Source organism: Manis pentadactyla, chromosome 3 (genome assembly GCF_030020395.1).
Source record: "Manis pentadactyla isolate mManPen7 chromosome 3, mManPen7.hap1, whole genome shotgun sequence".
NCBI classification, from domain to species: Eukaryota; Metazoa; Chordata; class Mammalia; order Pholidota; family Manidae; genus Manis; species Manis pentadactyla.
The window spans coordinates 39,767,837-39,794,465 of record NC_080021.1 but is presented as its reverse complement, the minus strand read 5'-3'; the positions used below and the strand labels follow the sequence as shown (position 1 = coordinate 39,794,465).

Below are 26,629 nucleotides of genomic sequence, written 5' to 3'. Positions count from 1 at the left end.
AAGATGGTCTCTTTCTTCTCTACTTAAATGGCTGTAAGGCCTGAAAAATTTTGGACTCACCTCAGAACCAGTTGGAGGATGAAGGCCAGAAATAGGAATGCAGAGCCAAAAGCACAGGGGAACTCAGCTAAATTTGGATTATGTCACCCTTGTGGTCTACTCTACCTCTGAACTTCCAGTTACATGAATCAGGACATTTCCTATGGTTTAAGCCACTCTGAATTTGAATTTTGGCTTCTTGCAGCTGAAAACCCTTTGATACATGCAGAAAAGTCAAAGACTGAGGCTTGGTTAAAAAAACAAAAACAAAACCACCACCACCAATGACAAAAAGGTGAGTATTGTTCCCGGACTTCCATACCAAGTACTAAAATGCAAGGCAGGCTATACTGGTTGAAAGCCTGCATGCTCTTACGTGAAGGAGCTACACAGTATGAGACTGTATAGTTCTATCAGGTAGTGACCTAGTGTGGAAAAATAACAAGCACAGTTCACACATGCAGCATATAAGAGGAAACATGTGAAAGGTAAAAAGCTATATAATCTTTAAAGAAAAAATATGACCAGAGGTGAAAAAGCAATGTTATCAGTATTTGTGTACCAAGAGTTCTCCAGGCTGCACTGTGGACAGGCAGAGAAGTGGAAATTGACTGTCTCTGCTCTTAAGAAGCTTATAAAAAGAGACAAATGAAAAAAAAACATGTTTACTAGGTGGTGATAAAATGATAGAGAAGTGGGCAGTCAGACAGGGTTGGCAAGGGAAGGTTTTCTAAACATGCTGGAGTTTGAGCTTGAATTTTAAAGGTTAGTAACATTTGGAGGATGTGGAAAATGGTGTACCATACTAGAGGAAAAGATAAGTATTTAGGATCAGGAGTGGGAAAATTCAGTAACATGTATTTTTGAGACAGCAGCATGTAAGGTTCTAGATGGTTCTATTGCCACAGTCATGACAGACAACGGGACAAAAGGAAAGAGCAAACTTGTAACTGGGGACACAGCCTCAATCTGGAATCCCTGGTTCTATAATGTCCTAGCTGTGTGACATTGGACAGGTTACTTAAACCTCCCTGTATCAGTTTCCTCACTTTGTAAAATGGGGAAATGTAGTTGATTGGGGGAGCATAAGGATGACATGAAATAAGGTATGTGAAGTGAGTTGTATTACTGGAAGATACTTAATCATGGTAGTTATTATCACTCTTAAATCCACAAATAATTAACTCATATTAGTTTCAGAGCATCTACAAGGCAAACATCTATGAAACTTGGTATACCTATTATAAAGGGTTTGAAAAAAAAGCTGTTTTTTAAACAGCCGATTGCAATGTATTAGAAAAACCCTAAATTAAAAGAAAAACAATGATACACTAAGAGAACAGGTTGTGATTAAGAGATTATAAATACATTTATTGGTAGTATTACTGAATGTTGAATGCAAAGAATAAAATACAAAGAAATCAGCACTTAAAAGGGAACATTAATCTTTAAAAAATGCAATATATTTACATATGTTAACCAACTTTGCATATCCATTTAGATTTACAAACAATATAGTTAATTCTGAAGCTTTCATTCTGAATATATTTGATTTTTGGATTCTAGTTTTCTCCATTCTAAAGTCTGCTGATTTTTGCTCTATTTAGCATATTTACACCAAGTATGATTTATTTTCTATCTAACTTAAAAGCAAGATTCTATGAGCTGATCCTGAAGCAGCCGGTTAAATCAGAAATTTCAATCAGCTCCTTAAGAGAAGATAAAGTCACATGAAAGAAAAATATCTCAATCCTAGATATTTAAATACAAAAGAGAAAAACATCAAGAAGCAAAAAGCATCACAGAAATACCAATTCTATTCTAAAGTATAATTTCTAATTCTAGCAACAATTCAGTTAGAAGTAGCTTAGATGCCTTTGTTCTAAAAAATAAAACCATTAGTTCTTTCACTAAAATTTTCTGACTACATCCAAAGAATAATTATCAAGTCTTCATATTCCTTCTTAAAACCCAAGAATATGATTTATACATAACAGATTCATTAACAAAAGAGGCCTTTAAACATACTGCTGAAAGCTGCAATCTAGTTTGGGGGCCAGATTTCAACTTACATAATATTACCATTCATCACGAGTTTATGACACACAGTATAACGGTGTTCAGTGCTGTTAACTCAGAAATACTCCATCCGTTCTTGCCATCAGAGAATTAGAAGGAATGGTTATGACAACTCTAACAGGTCCTCTGAACAGGACTGCACATAAAATGAAATACTGTGAACTACAATACACTTGAAACAACGTGGCTAGCTTACAGAACTGAATTTTTCACTGTTATCTTATAATAGCACTACAGAATTACAGTGAGAGTTAAACATCAGAATTATTTTCTCCTGCTATCGAGTAGAAAAACAGTTTTTTTGCTGTATTTTTGATGAATAGGATATCTTTGAAATAAACATTTGGGAAAATTGAAAAGTAAACAAAATGAACTCCTCAAATTCATTTTTTCACAAATATTAACAACAAGCAGAGCAGTTTACAAAAAAAAAAATCAAAACTATCCTAAAAACAAATCAATATAAGATCAAACCAATCATTTTTGAAAAGTTCTGTTTCGTTTGTTACTAGACTTGAAAATATTAAACCAGATGCCAACAACACTGGTTTGCTATACTGGATTTGAAAAAAGCACTTCATTTTAAGCTGAGAGTTTCATTGTCTCCTCTATTCCTAGAGAAAGAAAATAAAAAGAGAAAAGGGACTCTCACAACAATAAAGAAGAAATCAAACTATTAACAAAAACTAATCATATGAAAAACCCTTTTTCTTTTTCAATATCTCACTTTAGTTTGTCCTATATTAGGTTAAGGTTTCTAGCAAGGACTTTGTAGTTTCCTCCTTTACCTTTCATTCTTTATCATTTCCATATTTTTATCAAACAAGGCTATGTGTAGGCTCTGCTAAGAAGTCAGGTTGGGTCAGAGGTAGCTTTAGGATGCAGTATACTTGACTTCAGTAAGTAGTTCAAATGAACATGTCATTCCACAAGGACTACAATAAGTAAAAATGCAAAAAGAAAAATGTACAGCCCTCACTGTCTTGCAGTAAGAGAAAGATTTTGTGAAACTGAACACAAACATTGGAAGCCAGGAAATAGGCATTTGCCTCATAAGCTCCTTTAATGCACCAGTTCAGGCTGGTTTTCCACAAAGGGAAGCACCCCGCTTACATAGTAGGCAATGCCAAGGGACAGCAAAGCAATGACAAAGATCAACAGCAACACTCTCCAGAAGCCCAGATCCTCCACAAACTCCTGCCAGGTGGTTCGGAAGCTGGACAGGACTCCTTCACCTTGCTGTAGGTTGGGATTAAGGAGAGAATGGCTTTCCATGGCACTGTGAAAGAAGCAAAGAGAGAAGAAAGGGACATGAGACAACACATTTCATCCATCCCAAAAACATAAAACAAAAGGACTGAATTACTTAGAAAAGACTAACCTTACAACACAACACTTACAAGAAGAAAACGGACATATATATACTCCCACATACTTATGTACTGATTTATATATTTGCATGTGTCTGGACAATCTACCTTAAAATGTAAATTCCTAAACTGCAATGATTATGTTTGTTGGTTTAATATCTAGCAGAGTGGAAGTTAAAAATCCATAAAAAAGTCCCAAGCAGAAGTCTTGAAATAGGTCAACTCAGTTGTTTCCAATTCACATACTAAACCAAAACTTATTTTGGTTATTTTAAAGTTAGAAGAATTCAAAATGACGAGTGATAATTTAAAATTAATTTTAATGAAAATAAGCAAAAATGGGCAAATCTAAAAAAATCATTCTAAACAATGTGTGAATCTTAAAGTTAAAAGGGAATTTTTATTAATTTAGTTCTATAATCTGACCAATGAAGCAATTCCTTCTTTTAAATGTAATCCTCTAACAATGGATACTTACTCCTCAGTCTGTTGTACATTTAGACAGAGCTAGTAATTAAAAATTCTTAATAGTTTCCTCCCCCTGGCTTTAGTTCTATCTTGTAAAATGATACAAAATAAGTTTATTTTTCTTCTGCATAAAGCCTAGTTGAAAATAAAGTAGTACAAATACCATAAAAACACTGATTCTGGTTTTTAGAACTATATCAATAAAAAAATATGACCACCACAAAAAGAAAATAATGTATCTGACTTTGGTATTTGGAAGCCCACATGGTGATGAATTCAAAGCTGTAAGGCATTAGCACCCACAATTACGTCACAACATGCAGGCCCAATAATTGAGTATCATTTAGATAAAAGCCACAATGACTATAATCCTATGTATCAACTACCTGTTGCTTATAAAAGGCCATTACTACCCCTCTAAATCCATTCTCTTTGTATTTTTCCAGTCATCTGGACACAGAATAATGCAAACAATATAAAGTAATGTCTTAAACTGGTTCCCTGCACAAAATTGGCAGTTTTTTTAAACCTAAAACTTTATTTTACTTCTTGACAGTGTTAACCAGAGGTCTTCAGCCTTTAATGGTATTACACCCTAATCATGGGAAACTGACTTCCTCATTGGCCAGTCTGTTTGACATCCAAACTTTTCTTATGTTAGAAGATGTTTTTATTCTTTGAATGAGAAGACATTTTCAGTGGGAATCTACAACAATAAAAATAAATTTAAGAACACTCAAACATGTTTAAAAAAAAGGCCGGAACTTTGAGGTTTAAACACATATAACCATAAGTAGATAAAGAAGCTTAAAAAGAGGTTAATTTAGACTTATATGAACTTTGTTGACTATGTCTGATCTGACGTGCTCTCATATTCAAAGATGCTAGATATAAAATGAGAGTTCAATTGAGCATTCTCTAGAAGCTCATGAAGATCTGCCAATCAGAATTTTCTATAGTGACTTTATCCAGTGAAGTGTTTTCTACTGTCCAGGAAATACCTGGATTTCAGGATGATGGTCTGTGTGTGTAATATGTATTTTTTTGTACATGTCATTTATACTTCTTTGTCATTTCATATCTACAAAGTAAAAAGGAACTAAATTAAATTTAGGCTAAGACATGGAACAAACATGTTGCAGGTTTGATTATAAACATAATAAAGCACCTATCATAATAAAGTGAGTCAAATGAATTTTTTGGTTTCCCATTTAGTACTCCCATGCATATAAAAGTTCCAGTAACACTATATAGTAGTCCACTAAGTGTGCAATAGTATTATGTCTAAAAAAAAAACCAAAGTACATACCTTAATTAAAAAATACTTTGTTGCTAAAAAATACTATCCATCATCTGGGCTTTCACTGAGCTGTAATCTTTTTGTTGGTGGAGGGTCCTGCCTTGATGTTGATGGCTGCTGATTGATTATGGCAGTGGCTGCTGAAAGTTTGGATGGCTGTGGCAATTTTCTTAAAATAAAACAATGAAGTTTACAACATTCACTGACTCTTCCTTTCATGAAAATTTCTCTGTAGCATGTGATGCTGTTTGACAGCATTTTATCCACAATTTTGAACTTCTTTTAAAATTGGAGTCAGTCCTCTCAAACCTTCTCACTGTTTTACCAACTAAGTTCATATAATATTCTAAATTCTTTGTTGTAATTTCAACAGTCTTCATGGCATCTTCACCAGGGGTAGTTTCCACCTCAAGAAACCATTTTCCTTGCTCATCCATAAGAAGCAGCTCCACATTGGTTCAAGTTTTGTCATGAGATGCAGCAATTCAGTCATGTCTTCAGGCTCCACTTTTAATTCTAGTTCTCTTTCTGTTTCCACCACATCTACAGTTACTTCTTCCACTGATGTCTTGAGCCCCTCAAAGTCACTCATGAGGGTTCAACTTCTTCCAAACTCCTATTAGTGCTGATATTTTGACCTCTTCCTGTGAATCATGAATATTCTTAATGGCATCTAGAATGATGCCCTTTCTAGGTTTTTGGTTTAGTTTGCCCAGATTCATCAAAAGAATCATTATGGCACTACAGCCTTACAAAATGTATTTCTCAAATATTAAGACTGTTAAGTCAAAATGACTCCTTGATCCATGGGCTGCAAAATGGATGCTGTGGTAGCAGGCTTGAAACAACATTCATTTCTTTGTATCATCAGAGCTCCTGGGTAGCTGGGTGCATTGTCAAGGAGCAGTAGTAGTTTGAATCTTTTTTCTGAGTAGTGGGGTCTCAAAAAGGGACTTACACTGGTCAATAAGGCATGTTGTAAACAGATGTACTGGCATACAGGCTTTGTTGTCCCATCTAGGAACATAGGCAGAGTGGATTTAGCATGATTCTTAAGGGCCTCAGGATTTTCAGAAAGGTCAACGAGCACTGGCTTCAACTAAAAGACACCAGTTGCATTAGCCCCTAACAAAAGAGTCAGTCTGTCCTTTGAAGCCAGGCATTGCCTTCTCCTCTCTGGCTATGAAAGTCCTAGCTGGCATCTTCTTCCAATATTGAAAATCTATTTTTTAATCTACGTAGCCTCCTTAAAGAATTTTCTCAGCTAGATCTTCTGGATAACTTCCTGCAGCTTCTCCATCAGCACTTGCCACTTCACCTTGTACTTTGATGTTATGGAGATGGCTTCTTTTCTTAACTTTGTGAACCACCCTCTGCTAGCTTCCAACTTTTCCCCTACAGCTCCCTCACCTCTCTCAGCCTTCACAGAATTAAAGAGAGTTGAGGCCTTGCTCTGCATTAGGCTTTGGCTTAAGGGAATGCTGTGGCTGGTTTGATTTTCTATTTAGACCACTGAAACTTTCACCATATCGGAAATAAGGCTGTTTACCTTTCTTAGCATTTGTGTGTTCACTGGAGTAGCACTGTAGTTTGCTTCAAGAACTTTCCCTTTGCATTCACAACTTGCTAACTATTGGGGGCACGAGGCCTAGCTTTTGGCTTATCTCAGCTTTCAACATGGCTTCCTTACTAAACTTAATTATTTATAGCTTTTTATTTAAAGTGGAAGATGTGTGACTCTTCCTTTCACTTGAACACTTAGAGGCCACTGTAGGGTTATTAATCAGACTAATTTCAGTATTGTTGTGTCTCAGGGAATAGGGAGGCCCAAAGAGAGGGAGAAAGACAGCGGAATGACTGGTCAGTGGAGCAGTCAGAACACACACATTTGTGCATTAAGTTTGCTGTCTTATGGGTACAGTTCATGACACCCAAAACAATTACAATAGTAACATCAAAGATCACTGATCACAGATCACCATAACAAATCTAATAGTAATGAAAAAGTTTGAAATCCTGTTGAGAATTACCAAAACATGACAGAGACATGAAGCAAGAAAATGCTACTGGAAAAATGGTATCCATGTACTTGTTTGATGCAGGGTTGTCACAAACCTTTAATTTGTAAAAATGCAGTATCTGTGATGCACAATAAAGTGAAGCACAGTAAAACAAGGTATACCTATAGGGGGAGCAGGAAAATATTTTTCATCAACTAAATTTATAGGCCCTTAAGAAGTTATGCTATGTCTCAGGGAATCCTAAGAGACATGGAAACCTGATAAAGATAACCTGAAACCATAAAATTCTGGGGAAAAAAACAGGCAGTAAACACTTAAACATTAGCATTAGAAACTTTTTTCTGGATATGACTCTGCAAGCAAGGGGAACCCAACAAAAATAAACAAGTGAGACTCCATGAAACTAAAAGCTTCTGCAATGCAAAGGAAACTATCAACAAAATGAAAAGGCAACCTACTGAATGGGAGTATGTATTTTCAAATGATACATCTGATAAGGGTTTAATATCCAAATTACATAAAGAAATCTTAGAACTCAACACCAAAAAAACCCCAAATAATCCAGTTAAAAAATGGGCAGAAAACCTGAATGAACATTTTTCCAAAGACAACATACAGATGGCCAATACTATAGACAATATATACATGAAAAGAAGCTTAACATCACTAATCATCTGGGAAATGAGGTATAACCTCACATCAGTCAGAATAGCCAATAACAAAAAGAAAAGAAGGAGCAAGATGTGGAGAAAGAATACCCTTGTGTACTGTGTGGAAATATAAATTGGTACAGCCACTATGGAAAACAGTATGGAGGTTGCCCTAAGAATTAAAAATAGAAATACCATAAAACTCAGTAATTTCATTTCTGGGTATTTACCCGAAGAAAACAAAATCAATAATATGAAAAGATATTTGCATCCCTATGTTTACTGCAGCATTATTTATGATAGCCAAGATGGAAGCAACCTAAGTGTCCATTGATAGATGAGTGGATAAAGAAGATGTGGTGCATACACACAATGGAATATTACTCAGCCACAAAAAGAATGAAATATTGCCATTTGTGACAACATGGATGGTCCTAGAGGGTATCATGCTAAGTGAAAAAAGTCAGATACAGAAAGACAAATACCATGACTTATATGTGGAATCTAAAAAAATAAAATGAACAAACAAAATAGAAATAGACTAATAAATAGAGAGAACAAACTGGTAGTTGATAGGGGAGAGGTACAAACTTCCAGTTATATAGTCAATAGTACTGGATTATCTTTGTAGGGTGACAGATGATAACTCTACTTATTGTGGAGAGCATTTTGTAATGTAGGTAATTGCTGAATCACTATGTCGTACACCTGAAACCAATATAATATTGTATATCAACTACACTTCAATTAAAAACAAGTTATGCTATGTCTCAGGGCATCCTAAGGGAAATAGGAAATATCAAATACATGCAAAACCTTATTTTATCTTCTGTGCTAAAAAAGACTAAACATCATACAGCTATGCCACAATGCCAGCCAATCCTGTTGAACTTTCTCTCCCCTACTTTTTAATTTAATAAAATTCATGTGTCATAAAATTCAGTGTTTTTTAGTATATTCACTATTATAGAACAATCTCCACTAATTTCAGAATGTTTTTTCTCTTCCATAATAAACTCTGTACCCTTTAGAAGTCACTTCCCATTGCCCCTTCTGCCAGCTCCTGGCAACCACTAATCTACTCTCTATTTGCCAATTCTGGACATTTCATATAAATGCAATTATATAATATGTGGCCTTTTATGACTGGCTTCTCTTCTGTAGCATGTTTTGAAAGCTCATCCACATTGTAGCACATTATCAGTATTTCATTCCTTTTTCTGGAGGAATATTCCACGAATGGACAGATGACATTTTGTTTATCCATTAATCAGTTGATGGACTTTTGGGTGGTTTCCACCTTTGGGCTATTATACATAATGCTATATACATCTGTGTACAAGTTTCTGTGTGAACATATGTTTTCAGTTTTCTTGGATATATACCTAAAAGCAGAATTGTTGGGTCATAGGGTAACTGTATAACATTTTAAGGAACTGCCAGACTATTTTCCAAAGTAGCTACACTATTTCACATTCCCACCAGCAGCGTATAAGGATTCCAAATTCTCCACATCCTTGCCAAACTTGCTGTTGTCCATCTTTTTGATTATAGCCACCTACTGGGTATGAAGTGGTGTTTCACTGTGGTTTTGATTTGCATTTCCCTAATGACCAATGATGTTGCTTTTAAGCATTTTAATTTAAAGTTCAACAACTATATTTCTACCATGACACTGAGGGGCAGGAGTAAGACAGGATAACCAAGTATCCAAGTATAATAATTCAATTTTTAAGAACTGACTTTATACAATGTTACAAATAATACAAATTCTCATGCTTAAGTGAAATAGCAGGTATGTGAAAGTATGAGTAAATACTTCATATGGAGCTGCTCAAATGACTTCTTAGCTAATAAGTAATCACATCAGAGGCAAAATAAAGTTAAGAGTCTACTGCTGATAAAGAGATGCCAAGAAACTAGCTATTAACAAAATATAGCAAGTGAGGACCCCAAAACATACCAAGCAAAAAGACATTCCTGAACATTTTTCATGGTAAAGAAGCTTAAAATAATTATGGAAATGAACTTTAGGGTATTTTGGAAGAATATGATCTTTAACAAATATTAGATAACCCAGTGTATTAAACTCGGGGCACTCTGACTGGTGATCCAGAGCACACAGGTGAGATAAAGGGCTTGCCAATGTATCTTCAACTTCTTATTTTATCCACTTGTTGGCTTTCAGTGGTGACTTATGAAAAGCATTCACTGTTCTAGAAGTAAAATTCTCTAATTTTTCTGGACAGTAGTAAATGCTTGGAAGTATCTAAACAAAACAGTCCTGAACTTGACAGTGGAATTAACAGTCCCCAAGGAGTGTACAGGCCTGCACATGAAGAGGGGAGAATGCAACTACAGATGCAAAGTCACAGTTTAAGAGTGGACTATGAGAAACAGAAAAGACTTCACTTTGAACTCACAGAAACAATGATCCCGACGGTCTGAGTGGGCTCTATTACCCTGATTCCCACTGCTGATCATTCAGGTACTGGCTCAGGAGCTGATGAGGGCCCTTGAAATACATTCTACTGGAAATTCTGGGAGGAGACTAAGCTCATCATCCTTACCTTGTTACCACCTGGGAAGCTGGAGACTCCATGGTGGCCAATGGAACTACATGCTAGTACAGCCAGGTCCGGCCGTCTGACTGCCTCTAGAGCCAGCGAGGTCAGGGGGAAAGATGCTTTGTCACCTTTCAGGGCTCCCTGAACTGTGTTCTAAACTGCTTCTAGATGAGAAACAGGATGCTTAAGACTCTGTCAGTCATTACATCTGAGCTTCAAGTGCTTGTAGGAGCCTAGATTTCATTTTTCCAACTCATGTGAAAGTCGCTTTTACCTGACCTTACAGGATTGTGTGTACACTGAATCTTGCCTTACTTTCTCTTTTTCTCTTCCTGTTTCAGTTGTCTTCAGCACTGCACTTCCCTACTGTTACAACTACCTTCTTGGTCTTTTCTGATATTGTCCAAGTTCTCAAGCTTTACTTATCTTTCTCCTCCTCCTTTGAAATTCCACTTTTTGTGACCTTTACTTACAATTTTCAAACTCCTGTTTCCTTCCCTCATACTCAGTTCTCAGCTGCCTCTTCTCCACCATGTTGCCAGTTCAGCAGGTTTCCTTGCACAGTCTAACAAATTATTATGTGTATGGGGGCCTGTAGTACTTTCTATTAATAGCTTCTCAACTGTAATCTGGACCCATAGTGACCTATATAAAGTTCAAAGAAATTATCAAAGCTCTGTACTTGACAGCAAATAAATATAAAGCTTATAAAGTTGTCACAAAGGATCCAGACACTTAAAGTAAGTTGCCGCTTAAAAAACTGTATCTTACATACCTTTCACTTTCAGCTGTCTGCATGGTTTCCAGTTTTGAGTGAGTTCCTCTGTTAAATCCTTTGACCTCTTGTTCTTCCAAAGATTCCAGCAATCGGATGACATCTTTGTTCACTCCCCTGCGCTTTGCCAGAACTAAGGGTGTAGCACCTTGATGATTGCTAAAAAAGTTCATAAAAATGAAGGTTTTCATAGCAGTTATATTATGTTGTTAGCACCCATTTGTGTAGATCTCAGGGAAGAAGGCATGGACCAAATTAACTCAAAGTTAAAACTCAAACAGAAGCAATGGTTGAACTAGATGAGTCAATCTATTTTCTTCCTTCTAGAGAAAAAGGACAAAAAGTGTACAGTTGGCTCCTGAATAACACAGGGTTTGGGGGCACCAAACCCCTGTACAGTCAAAAATCCACATATAACATTTGACTCCCTGAAAACTTAAATAATCTACTGTTGACCAGAAGCCTTACTGATAATATAAGTAGTTAACACATATATTTTATTGTACACATTATATACTGTATTCTTACAATAAAGCTAGAGAAAAAAATGTTTTTTCAAAATGCTGCAAGTCTCCAAAAAAATCTTCCTATTTTTTATTGAAAAAGATCTGTGTATAAGTGGACCCAGGCAGTTCAACCTGTGTTGTTCAAGGGTCAATTATATAAGCAAAAGAGTGAGAATAACAGTAATAAATGAGAACAAATAAAAAGAGGGCATCTTCCTAGAAGTTAACTGGAAAGTTCTAGATTTTAGATTCATTCTTATCTTATGTTTACATTTTAAGAGAAGAATGCATATTTTTAAAAATGTCTAAGAATTAAAAACAAAACATATAAGCTGTTTTGGTTCATCTAGCTATTTAACATTAATAATAGGAGACAGGCCAAATGACACTGAATCCCAGAGTCAATTCCTGCATTTTGTCCTGTCATAGCAGAAGCATTTACTGCCATCTGACTAAGTTCAGATTTAGGGGCATTATAGCACCAATAAATTAGGTAACATGTAATTATAGTTTAAAGATCAACTCAGTTTTAAAGGTGGCCTGACATCTTTCCCACAAGTTAACTAAAACAAACAAAAAACACTACTTCAAATTGTTCAGTATAAAGAGGACTGAGCCCCAGAAAAGATATGAAGCGAGCAAGGTAATTACATACATAGAAGGCAAACAGGCTTTGGAATCAGGTGTTACTAGATTCAAATTCCAACTGCGTGACCTTTGTTAAGTCATTTAACCATTCTTGTTTCAACTCTTTCATCTGTAAGATGAAGATAACACCCATCTCAAGTATTACTCATTCTAATGATTAAATGAACTAACTTAAGTAAACACAGTACCCAGAGTCCATAACAGATATTCAAGAAATGTTCATTTGTTTTTTGTCTTAAAATATATAACAATTAGTAGCAGAACCTATCTACTATTTTCAAGTAAAATTTACACTACTTCAGCATAAATCTAGAAGCCACTCCATTCCCTCTCTCCCCTAACAAGACTACACTGACCTCAATGCCTTTCTGAACTGGTTGCTATAACTGATCAATGAGGACACAAAATCAATAGACTCTGAGACTAAACCACTGGCTGTGAGACTAATGAGAAGAATGACTAGACTTCAAAAACCACAGAGAACTTACCAAATATCAATTTTTAGTCCATTGGAAACTAAGAATTGAATAGTATCAACATGGCCACAAAGATGAAGGGCTGTGTTTCCTTGATAATCTGTTGCCAGAAGATCAGCACCAAATTTATGCAACAACTGGCAGATGTCTACATTCCCTCGAGCTGCTGCAAGGTGAAGGCCTGTTCTGCCCCTGCTATCACGAATATTTGGGTCAAAGCCACTTTCCAAAAGCCGCTTGGAATAGTTAAAGTCTCCATCGATACAGGCTTGCAGCAAGGGCACATTGGTCTGAGAAGAATCATTTACAAAAACATAGGACATCTTTCTGATATGGTAGATGGAAAATGCCTGTAATGAAATAAATATAAGGTGGGTGAGATTTCAGTGAAGCCAGACTAGAGCAAAACAGTGAAGTCACTTAGAAAAGTACTATTTCTATCCTTTGGCTCTTGCCTCTAATAAATTACCTCACCAAAGAGATACAATAACAAAGTTATCAATTAGATTTTATTTTCCATTAAGCTGCTAATTTTTTTCATATCTGCTGAATCAAAATTCCAATTAAATTACTATAAAACTATTTTGCTTTTCATCATGCAAAAAGATTAAAGAGGTATTTTAAAAGTTAAGCAAGATATAATTGCTTAGACTGAAGTTTACTGCATTGTCAAAAGACATTGATGATGTGATCCTTAAACTTCAAAGACCTACACATACATGCATGTGCATACACATCCACACACACAAAAGCCATTTCTGGTAGAGCTTCTAACTTAAAGTAATTCTCTTTCATATATTTGCTTCTTATTGTATTTGAGATATTCTATATAGTAAACAGAATTATCTGCTCAAAAGGTAAATCTGCATGAAAAAAACCAGTAAGTTAATTCACACTTAACTAAGGACCCACTGAATGTTGTGTTTATTGCACAAACTTCAAAATTTAATAGAAAGAGAAAAGCAAATGAAAGTGACAAACTGAACTTAAAAAATGGAAATATCATGAAATCAATTCAGATTTTTTTAATACAATATTGATCCTATTATTTTCTGTTCTGTGGTTATCTAAATATCTGATTCTGCCAAACTCCCACTGTCTGAAGATGAGGCCTCTCTAGGAATACGGAGATGGGACAAAGGCAGCATCTCAACTGTGCCCACTCTAACATTTCATCCATCTGATGAAGCTTAACCAGCTTGTCCACACCTATTTCATTGAAACTTATCTGACCCAAAAATCTTTTCAAAGTGTGTGTGTGTGTGTGTGTGTGTGTGTGTGTGTGTGTGTGTCTCTCCCCCTCCCTGTCTCTCTCTCTCTCTCCGCCCCCCACCCTGGTTCATTTAAGAAAAAGTTAAAATCTTATAAAATAAACTTCACTATGAAATTGAAACAAACCAAAACAAGAAAACACAAAGGCAGAGACTGATGTGTTTATAGAGATGGCTCCCTTACTCTTAGGTTAAAAAAGCTAAGTCACACATAGGCTTGGCTTGTCATTTATCAGGCAAAGACTTTTTTTTGGAACATTGGATTGGATGTTAATTGGAGGCTAAACCAATTTATTCCTGTGCTTAACCTCAGGGGATTCAGGAAAGCACAGCTGTGGAGTCTGGCGAGCTTCTTGGCCCTTACCCCTTTGAGCCTGGTCTTCCCACAGAACCACTGTCCCTCTAGTCCTGGGCTAGCTTTCACTAGATCTCTGGGGCTGCCATAGGTTGTCTGGGCAAAAGGGAAACACTAACACATACCGAGGGCCTGTTCTGACCAGGACATTTTGCACTAGAGGTTCTTAATGAATTTTATTTAATCTTCCTAACAATTCCATGGTAAGGTTTATTATACCTGAATTTTAGTAAGGAGTTAATAAAGGATTTTAAGCCAAAGGAAATGGCATGGTCTTACATTAGTATTTCAAAAGATTACTTTGTTGGCAATATAGAGGTCAGACTGGGGGTTCAAGATTGGAGACAGAGATCAATCAGTAGGTCACTGGAGAAATCGAGGCAAGAAATGGTGATATCCTGATCTAAGGTAATGGCAGAGAGAAGGGGACATACTGGTGAGAAATAGAAGATACAATTAGCACAACTTAAGCATTGTTAAGCATAATTCTAAGGGAAAAATCTGTTTATGATTCCCAGTTCTAGAGGCTAGGAAGTCCAAGATCAATGTTTTTGAGAAAACATTTATAATGCTTTGAAGGAACAAATGGAAAGGCATCCCTTGTTCCTAAATAGGAAGACCCAAAATTAGAAAGACATCAAGTTAATTTATAGATTTAGTTTAAGCTCATTAAAAATACCCATTGTTTTTGTTTTTCTGAAACTAGACAAGAGATCAAATTAAACTTCAGATTATGATACTATATAATGCTTTTTAAAGAAATTAACCCAATGAAAAGAAATTACTCAATACAACAGTTAATAATTCTCTTAAGGCTTATCTCTCTATTTTCCCTTAGAGTATTCACTGGATTGGATCATAAAAAAGACAAAGCTATCACAAACTTTTTAAAAAGTAAAATACCACATATCAAGTGTGTTTCAAGAGGTAATGAGTTTTGGTTAAATTCTGAAGAACAGATAATGAAAAACAATCTACTTGGTATTTTGGTTCAAACAAAGTAAGAATTCTTATGGTTTGCAAAATGGGATTCTTTTCAATGTTAGCTCAGTAAAAAGACAAACCTTTCTTGTCTATTTTTAAAGTGAGAATAAGTGTGGTGTATTTTGTGTTTGTGTCCTTGAGAAACTAACCAAACCCCCAAATTTAATAAGCCCAATGGTAGATAATATTTTCATCTTGATCACAGAACTGAGTCTGCCCTAAAGCAAGGCCATGGGTCAATGAAGCTTTCACAGATTTTGAGCAAGTTCAGAGTAGAAAATACTCACGTAAGCTTTAAGATTAGAGCCTTCTTTTAGTTGTCACTCGGCAGTTTCTCTGAATTGTTAAGAAGGTTCAACAGGATATCCAAAAATGTGCTGGAAAGGATCCACAGTAAATGGAAAATTAAGTTATCACAAAGGTATGGCACGAAAAGGACTTCCTGTTCTATTAAACACAAACGAGTGGGGCCTTATGATATTCTCTAAAACATCTTATGGGTAAGGCTTGTGACATACCAACTTGTAAGCTAGTAACTAACTGACAAGTAATAAAGTAATTAAAAGGAAGAATAGAGAGACAACAGGAGTGGTTCTACTGCCCACAAACAGGAAAGCATGGTCAGAAAGACCAAAGAAAAAGATCAAGTTATATGCCATCAGTAGGGAACAAACTGAGCATAGACAATTCACTCTTAGTCACTAGAATTCAGAATGCATATTTCTCACATTACAAATGGTGGCTAGATCTCAAATTAGCCCACAAAAGCATTTTTAGAAATAAAAGAGGAAAAAGTAAAAACAAGCAATACTTATATTTAAACCAAACATGATATATTTAAGAAAAAGAGATTTCTGATTTATCTTGAATGCTAGTACTTAAATATCCTCCTCAGATTCCCCCCTTTTCTTTTCAGTGTGAAAGAAAAACTGGCTCAAATCTATCTGCAGGCTTTTCCACATGCCTGACCCTGCTCCCCATGAAACATGGTGCTGCCGCTCTTTCACACTTTCCCTGGGACCCGTTCAGGTTTCCCCTCTGCGCACTGAGAGTATCTTGTCTGTCCTACTGCACTCTTCTCTTTAGAGGCCATAGGAGCACGGTCATGGGTAGGCAGTAATAGCCAGCAAAAAATCAATATAAATTCATTAAACTAATTTTACTGTGTATTCAAAATGTGCCATTTACTGGTAGAACATAAAGACTAAATCCCAAAGTTACAGATCAGGCTGAAGTTCAGGTTATTGAATTTCATATTAGTCATTCATGCTCACTGTTATCAAATCCCTTTAATAAGCTTATATAGTGAAATATTAATGGCATTTTATGAAGTTCCATTTATAATATGTAAGTCAGATTATATAATAAGGGCTATCAGTGCTAAGCTGGAAGACAAGGTCTGACAAATTACATGTAGGAACCAGTCCAACAATAGTGTCAATACATATCATGATGACATGATAATACACAAAACATGTACCCTCATCAATTATTTCATAGTTTTCTATGATTCTGCTATACTAATGTAGACAAACTTCATATCATTGAACCACTTAATCAATTTCCTTGAAAAAATATTCTGAGTTCTTCCAAAGTGTAGCACTTTTCATGTCCTGACTGACCACTGGAGTTCAGTCGTCATGACTAAAGCCTCTCTCTAATAAATGATTTGGCTTAATTTTCAATGTTAAAATGGTGCAAGGGGGTTATTCCAAAGACAGTAGGGTTCATGTTATGAAAAGAACAAGTTTTGCTTCTCATTTGGAGATAGAATTATAAAGTATATAGCTATCCCCCATAAATAATCCTAATGTTCCCATAAATCCACAAGAAAGACAACGCTTCTGCCATTTTATTTTGATATGATGAGCCCCATAAGGAAATTTACTTGATCAAATTACAGTTCTATGTGACTTCAAACTTAGTATACAAATACATTAGACCTAATTATTAGAACCCTGACAAGAAAATGTCTGAGACCCTAGTTAGACCTTAATCAGAAGAAATCTATTAATAGCTTCCCAAGAAGTTATAAAAGTCAATAAAACTCAGGACACTATAACAGTAACTATTGATGAAGAATACTGAAGATTTTTTAAATGAACTTTTTATTTTGAGATTATTATAGATTCACATGCAGTTGTAAGAAATACAGAGATCCTGAGTACTCTCACGCACTTTCCCCTGATGGTAACATCTTGCAAAACAATAGTACAGTGTTACAACAAGGATGTTGATGTTGATGTAGTCAAGATGCAGAAAATTTCCATCACCACAAGGATCTCTCATGTTGCCCCTTTATAGGCACACCTACTTCCATTCCACCCACCCACCACTTTCTATACCCTGGAAACCACTACACTGTCTTCCATTTCTATAATTGTGTCATTTCAAGAATGTTATAGAAATGGAACTATACAATATATAACCTTTTGGGATCTTTTTTCACACACAACATAATTCTCTGAAGATTTGTCCAGGTTGTTGTGTGTATCAATACTTTTTTTTTGCTGAGTAATATTCCATGGTAATGTCCTACAGTTTCATGGAAGGACATCTGGTTATCTCATTTTGGGGTGCTACATTAAAGCTTCTACAACTTTTAGATACATATTTTTATGTGACTTTTAAATCTCCATTTCTCTGGGATAGATGGTCAGTAGTGCAACTGCTGGGAGTATGGAGGCTAAAGATTTTGACTAAGAAACTGTCGAGTCTGAAGGTGCCTATTTTCCCAATGCAAAAAAAGAAAGAATGTGAGGCTTAAAGATCGCAGTGTGAGAAATGAGACAGAAACCTCCACCCCAAACCACATATATGGCAATTCAGCAAATACATGAAAACTGAAAGAGCAACCAGAAAGAAGACTGCGACAGATTGCCTATATCTGGGGAAAAGAGAAGACCTCATGGAAAAGGGCAAAGTAGCAAAGACACAATCCGGTGGGAACCAAGCTCTCCCCCCACACCAGCTCACCGGCAGGAGGAAGAGAAACAGAGTGGGGAAGGGGTAAAAGCCTAGGACTGCTGAACACCCAGCCCTGGAGATCTGCTCTGGGAGCACGAACATACAATACATGGTGCTCTGGAGATTAGTGGGGTTGGAAAGCTAAAACAGGCAGAATACTTGGAGAGACTGAGATTCCACCTGCTTGTGGAGAACAGGTACCCATAACTGCCGCTCTGGGACAAAAGAAAGGTGGGTAATTTGAAAGACTTCCCAACAGCAAGAGGGCTGCTAAAGGGGCAAGGACCACACAGAGCTTGTTTCTTGGGAGAAAGAACAGGTGGACAAAATTGTCCCAGTACACTCAGCCCAGCAGGTTGAGAAGTTTCAGGAGCTTCAGGCCCTTCATCCCCCTGGTTGGCAATGCATGCCCAGGCCACCCAACCACAATATGCAGCCTGCTGCTACTTCCTCCCAGTCGGCACTGGCTCACAAACCTGCTGCCCCCACCATTGTGCTGGGCCAGCCAGAGGGCAGCTCCACCTACAGCAGCTACAGGAGCATAACACAAAGGCTCCTCTCTGCAAGCTCTGCCCACTGGGCCTGGAGGTGAAGGCAGGCACTGCAACAGGGAAGCAGGAAAGAATTCTTTCCTAACAACAAGCACCAGCACCACTCACCTGTGACCCCTGCCATCGATCCAGGTGCTACGCAGCTCCAGAGAGTAGAGCTTCTGGGCACTAGAGGGCACTGCATACACAAAGTTATTATTCCAGAGTAATCAATACAAATATGAAATGGCAAAAGAACCTGGTACAAACCAAAATCCCACAAACACCAGAAAGAGGGCTAAGTGAAACAGAAATCAATCTTCCTGGTAAAGATTTCAAAATAAAAAGCATAAACATGCTCGTGGAACTACAGAAAAATATTCAAGATCTCAGGGACGACTTCAAGAAAGAGACAGAAACTTTGAAAAACACAGTACCCAAAATGAAATATACAATGGAATGATTTAAAAGCAGATTAGATGAGGTAGAGGAGATGGCAAATGAAATAGAAATTAGAGAATGGGAATACAAAGAAGCTGAGGCACAGAGAGAAAAAAGGATTTCTAGGAATGAAAGAATATTCAGAGAACTGTGTGACCAACCCAAATGGAAGAATATTCATATTATAGGGGTACCAGAAGAAGAAGAAGAAGAGAGAAAAGGACAGAAAGTCTCTTTGAGGAAATAATTGCTGAAAACTTCCCCAATCTGGGGAAGGAGATAGTCTCTCAGGCCATGGAGGTGCACAGATCTCCCAACACAAGGGACCCAAGGAAGACAACACCAAGACATATAATAATTAAAATGGCAAAGATCAAGCATAAGGACAGAGCATTAAAAGCAGCCAGAAAGAGAAAAAAGATCACATACAAAGGAAAACCCATCAGGCTATCATCAGATTTCTCAACAGAAACCGTACAGGCCAGAAGGAAGTGGCATGATATATTTAATGAAATGAAACAAGGGCCTCCAACCAAGAATACACTACCTGGAAAAATTATCATTTAAATTTGAAGCAGGCATTATACAATTTCCAGATAAGCAAAAGTTGAGGTAATTTACCTCCCACAAACTGTCTCTACAGTGTATTTTGCAGGGACTGCAATAGATGGAAGTGTCCCTAAGGCTAAAAAGCTGTCACTAGAGAAAATAAAACTACAGTAAAGGAAGTAGACCAATTAATTACTAAGCAAATGCAAAATTAAATCAACTACCAACAAAGTCAGTCAAAGGATACAGAAAGAGTACAGAATATGACCCCTAATATATAAAGAGTGGAGGAGGAAGAAAAAGAAGGGAGGGAAAAAAAAGAACCTTTAGATGGTGTTTGAAATAAAGTACTGAGTTAAGTTAGACTGTTAGATAGTAAAGAAGCTACCCCTGAAACTTTGGTCACCATGAATCTTAAGCCTGCAATAGCAATAAGTATATATCAATTGATAATCACTATAAATGTAAATGGACTGAATGCATCAGTCAAAAGACATAGAGTCACTGAATGGATAAAAAAACAAGACCCATCTATATGCTGCCTATAAGAGATTCACTTCCAACCCAAAGACATACATAAACTAAAAGTGAAGGCATGGAAAAAGATGTTTCATGCAAATAACAGAGAAAAAAAGCAGGAGTTGCAGTACTTGTATCAGACAAAACAGACTTCAAAACAAAGAAAGTAACAAGAAACAAAGAAGGACATTACATAATCAGGTGTCAGTCCAACAAGAGGATATAACCATTATAAATATCTATGCAACCAACATAGGAGCGCCTACATATGTGAAACAAATACTAACAAAATTAAGGTGGGAAATAGAATGCAATGCATTCATTTTAAGAGACTTCAACACACAACTCACTCCAAAAGACAGATCAACAAGACAGAAAATAAGTAAGGAGACAGAGGCACCAAACAACACAGTAGAACAGAAGGACCTAACAGACATCTACAGAATACTCCACCCAAAAGCAGCAGGATACACATTCTTCTCAAGTGCACATGGAACATATTCAAGAATAGAGCACATACTTGGTCACAAAAAGAGCCTCTGTAAATTCAGAAGAATTGAAATTCTACCAACCAGCTTCTCAGACCACAAAGATATGAAACTAGAACTAAAGTATGCAAAGAAAACAAAAAAGCCCACAATACATGGAGGCTTACATGCTCCTAAATAATCAATAGATTAATGACCAAATTAAAACAGATCAAGCAATATATGGAGACAATTGAAAACAGTAACACAAGAGCACAAAATCTGTGGCACACAGCAAAGTCTATGCTAAGAAGTAAGTATATTGCAATACAGGCTTACCTCAAGAAGAGAAATCCAAAATGAACAGTCTAAACTCACAATTAATGAAACTAGAAAAAGAACAACAAAGGAGGTCCGAAGTTGTAGAAGGAGGGACATAATAAATATCAGAGCAGAAATATATAAAATGGAGAAGAATAAAACAATAGAAAGAATCAATGAAACCAGGACATAGTTTCTCAAGAAAATAAACAAAACAGATAACCCCCTACTCATATTTATCAAGAAAAAAAAGAGTCTACACACATAAACAGAATCAGAAATGGGAAAGGGAAAATCACTATGGACACCATAGAAATACAAATTATTAGAGAATACTATGAAAAATTATATGCTAACACATTGGATAACCTAGAAGAAATGGCCAACTTTCTAGAAAAATACAAACATCCAAGACTGACCCAGGAAGAAACAGAAAATCTGAACAGACCACTTACAAGCAATGAGATTGAACTGATAATCAAAAAGCCACCTAAGAACAAATGCCTGGACCAGATGGCTACACCACTGAATTTTATCAAACATTTAGAGAAGACCTAATACCCATCCTCCTTAAAAGTTTTCCAAGAAGTAAAAGGAGGGAATACTTCCAAACTCATTCTATGGGTCCAGCATTACTCTAAAACCAAAACCAGGCAAAGACACCACACACACACACAAAAAATTTCAGACAAATATCCTTGATGAACATAGATGCAAAAATATTCAATAAAATATTAGGAAACTGAATTCAAAAAGACATGAAAAAGATCATCCATCAGGATCAAATACGATTTATTCCAGGGATGCAAGGATGGCACAATATTCGAAAATCCATCAACATCATACACTACAGCCACAAAAAGGACAAAAATGACAAGATAATCTCGAAAGATGCTGAAAAAACATTAGGCAAAATTGAACATCCATTCATGATAAAAACTCTCAACAAAATGGGTATAGAGGGCAAGTACCTCAACATTAAAAAGGCCATATATGACAAAATCACAGCTAACATCATACTGAACAGTAAAAAGCTGAAACCTTTTCCTTTAAGATCAGGAACAAGACAAGGATGTCCACTCCCCCCACTTTTATTCAACATAGTACTGGAGGTCCTAGCCACGGCAATACAAAGAAATTAAAAGCATCCAGATTGGTAAGGAAGAAGTTAAATTGTCACTGTTTGCAGATGACATGATATTGAACATAAAAAACCCTGAAGAATCCACTCCAAAACTACTAGAACTAACTGAATTCAGCAAAGTTGCAGATTACAAAATTAATACACAGAAATCTGTTGCATTCCTATATACTAACAATGAATTAGCAGAAAGAGAAATCAGGAAAACAATTGTTTACAATTGCATCCAATTGTAAAGGAATAAATCTAACTAAGGAAGTGAAAGACCTATACCCTGAAAACTACAAGACACTCATGAGAGAAATTAAAGAAGACAGCAATAAATGGAATTAGATCCGTGCTCATGGATAGGAAGAACTAATATTGTCAAAATGGCCATCCTGCCTAAAGCAATCTATAGATTCAATGCAATCCTATCAAAATACCAACAGGATTCTTCAACAAACTAGAACAAATAGTTCTAAAATTCATATGGAATCATAAAAGACTCCAAATAGCCAAAGCAATCCTGAGAAGGAAGAATAAAGCTGGGGGGATTATGCCCCCAACTTCAAGCTCTACTACAGAGCCCAGTAATCAAGACAATTTGGTACTGGCAAAAGAACAGAACCATAGACCAACAGAACAGAATAGAGAGCCCAGATATACACACAAGCATATATGGCCAATTAATATATAATAAAGGAGCCATGGAAATACAATGGGGAAATGATGGCCTCTTCAACAACTGGTGCTAGCAAAACTGGACAGCTACATGAAAGAGAATAAAACTGGATTATTGTCTAAGCCCATACACAAAAGTAAAATCAAAATGGATCAAAGACTGGAGCCAAGATAGCAGCGTGAGTAGAGCAGAGGAAATCTCCTCCCAAAACCATACATATTTTTGAAAATACAATAAAAACAACTATCCCTAAAAGAGAGACCAGAAGATACAGGACAACAGCCAGGCTACATCTACACCTGTGAAAACCCAGCGCCTCGCGAAGGGGGTAAGATACAAGCTGCAGCCCGGCAGGACCTGAGTGCCCCTCACCCCAGCTCCCGGTGGGAGGAGAGGAGTCGGAGCGGGGATGGAGAAGGAGCCCAGGACTGCTAAACACCCAGCTCTAGCCATCAGCACCGGAGCGCAGACACACAGTGTGTGGGGTGCTGGATACTAGGGAAACGGGATGGTAAAACCTGTGCATGGGTCCCCGCAGCCAGCACCCCTGGGACAAAGAAAAGCGAGTGCTTTTCCAAAGACTTAAAGGCACAGGGACCCAACAGCTGGACAGAAACGTCCCGGGACACTTAGCCCAGCAGCTAGGAATCCCGGGGAACTCCGGGTACCCTAATCCCTGGGCGGCAGCCCAGCTCAGAGGCCCCTCACAGAGATAAATAGCCTCCCACCTGTTTCCCCTCCAACGCCACTGAGCCATAGTGGAGCAGCCGCCTGACGTTAGCAACGCCCACAGCAGCAGGGCAGAGATTCTTTCACAGTGGCCAGGCAAGAATTAGAAACCCCGTCTGTGCACAGCTACCCAGCACAAGCCGCTAGGGGTCACCATTCTCCCAGGAAAGGAAGGCCACAAACCAGCAAGAAGGGACGTTCTCCCAGCTGACACATGTGCCAGCTCCCCACAACTACCTCTATCGCCATGAAAAGGCAGAAGAATTTGATACTGACCAGACTAACCCAGACATCCTCCCCTGAGAAGGAATCTGGGGAGACAGACCTAACCAATCTCCCTGAAAAAGGATTCAAAATAAAGGTCATAACCATGCTGATGGAGCTGCAGAGAAATATGCAAGAGCTAAGGGATGACGTCTGGAAGGAGATTACAGAAATGAAACAATCTCTGGAAGGATTTATAAGCAGAATGGATAAGATGCAAGAGGCCATTGATGGAATAGAAACCAGAGAACAGGAACGCATAGAAGCTGACGCAGAGAGAGATAAAAAGATCTCCAGGAATGAAAGAATATTAAAAGAACTGTGTGACCAATCCAAAAGGAACAATATCCGCATTATAGGGGTACCAGAAGAAGAAGAGAGAGAAAAAGGGATAGGAAGTGTATTTGAAGAAATAATTGCTGAAAACTTTCCCAAACTGGGGGAGGAAATAATCGTTCAGACCACGGAAGTACACAGAACTCCCAACAGAAGGGACCCAAGGAGGACAACACCAAGACACATAATAATTAAAATGGCAAAGATTAAGGACAAGGCCAGAGTTTTAAAGGCAGCTAGAGAGAGGAAAAAGGACACATACAAAGGAAAACCCATCAGGCTATCATCAGACTTCTCAACAGAAACCTTACAGGCCAGAAGAGAATGGCATGATATATTTAATGCAATGAAACAGAAGGGCCTTGAACCAAGAATATGGTATTCAGCAAGATTATCATGTAAATATGAAGGAGGGGTTAAACAATTCCCAGACAAGCAAAAGTTGAGGGAATTTGCCTCCCACAAACCACCTCTACAGGGTATTTTAGAGGGACTGCTCTAGATGAGAGCACTCCTAAAGCTAAACAGATGTCACCAGAGAAAATACAATCACAGCAAAGAAAGCAGACCAACCAAATACTAACTAAAGGCAAAAATTAAAATCAACTACCCACATAAGCAGTTAAAGGAAACACAAAAGAGCACAGAATAAAAAACCCAACATATAAAGAATGGAGGAGGAGGAATAAGAAGGGAGAGAAATAAAGAATCACCAGACAGTGTCTATAATAGCTCAATAAGTGAGTTAAGTTAGACAGTAAGATACTAAAGAAGCTAACCTTGAACCTTTGGTAACCATGAATCTAAAGCCTGCAATGGCAATAAGAACATATCTTTCAATAATCACCGTAAATGTAAATGGACTGAATGCACCAATCAAAAGACACAGAGTAATAGAATGGATAAAAAAGCAAGACCCATCTATATGCTGCTTATAAGAGACTCACCTCAAACCCAAAGACATGCACAGACTAAAAGTCAAAGGATGGAAAAACATATTCCATTCAAACAACAGGGAGAAAAAAGCAGGTGTTGCAGTACTAGTATCAGACAAAATAGACTTCAAAACAAAGAAAGTAACAAGAGATAAAGAAGGACATTACATAATGATAAAGGGCTCAGTCCATCAAGAGGATATAACCATTATAAATATATATGCACCCAACACAGGAGCACCAGCATACGTGAAACAAATACTAACAGAACTAAAGGACAAAATAGAATGCAATGCATTCATTTTAGGAGACTTCAACACACCATTCACTCCAAAGGATAGATCCACTGGACAGAAAATAAGTAAGGACACAGAGGCACTGAAGAACACACTTGAACAGATGGACCTAATAGACATGTATAGAACTCTACATCCACAAGCAACAGGATACACATTCTTCTCAAGTGCACATGGAACATTCTCCAGAATAGACCACATACTGGGCCACAAAAAGAGCCTCAGTAAATTCAAGAAGATTGAAATTCTACCAACCAACTTTTCAGACCACAAAGGAATAAAACTTGAACTAAATTGTACAAAGAATGCAAAAAGGCCCACAAACACATGGAGGCTTAACAACATGCTCCTAAATAATCAATGAATCAACGACCAAATTAAAATAGAGATAAAGCAATATATGGAAACAAATGACAACACCACCACTAAGCCCCAACTTCTGTGGGACGCAGCAAAAGCAGTCTTAAGAGGAAAGTATATAGCAATCCAAGCATATTTAAAAAAGGAAGAACAATCCCAAATGAATGGTCTAATGTCACAATTATCGAAATTGGAAAAAGAAGAACAAATGAGGCCTAAGGTCAGCAGAAGGAGGGACATAATAAAGATCAGAGAAGAAATAAATAAAATTGAGAAGACTAAAACAATAGAAAAATCAATGAAACCAAGAGCTGGTTCTTTGAGAAAATAAACAAAATAGATAAGCCTCTAGCCAGACTTATTAAGAGAAAAAGAGGATCAACACACATCAACAGAATCAGAAATGAGAAAGGAAAAATCATGACAGACCCCATAGAAATACAAAGAATTATTAAAGAATACTATGAAAACCTATAGGCTAACAAACTGGAAAACCTAGAAGAAATGGACAAGTTCTTAGAAAAATATAACCTTCCAAGACTGACCAAGGAAGAAACACAGAATCTAAACAAACCAATTACCAGCAAAGAAATTGAAGCAG

General features: G+C 37.0%; 1 protein-coding gene across 4 annotated transcripts in view; it reads right to left on the bottom strand.

Moving 5' to 3' along the window:
- Positions 1 to 1,389: 1,389 nt before the first annotated feature.
- Positions 1,390 to 26,629, bottom strand: part of ANKRD46 (ankyrin repeat domain 46) — a 51,584-nt gene continuing 26,344 nt past the window's right edge. For 2 of the 4 annotated variants that reach the window (XM_036876316.2, XM_036876315.2), the window contains exons 2-5: positions 15,797 to 15,886; positions 12,912 to 13,249; positions 11,270 to 11,428; positions 1,390 to 3,397 (exon numbers count right to left, since the gene is read on the bottom strand). In XM_036876316.2, coding sequence (XP_036732211.1) covers positions 3,181 to 3,397; positions 11,270 to 11,428; positions 12,912 to 13,222 — 687 coding nt within the window. In that variant the 5' untranslated portion in view covers positions 13,223 to 13,249; positions 15,797 to 15,886 and the 3' untranslated portion in view covers positions 1,390 to 3,180. The remainder of the gene's footprint in view (positions 3,398 to 11,269; positions 11,429 to 12,911; positions 13,250 to 15,796; positions 15,887 to 26,629) is intronic. The other 2 variants (XM_036876319.2, XM_036876318.2) reach the window with 1 other exon arrangement.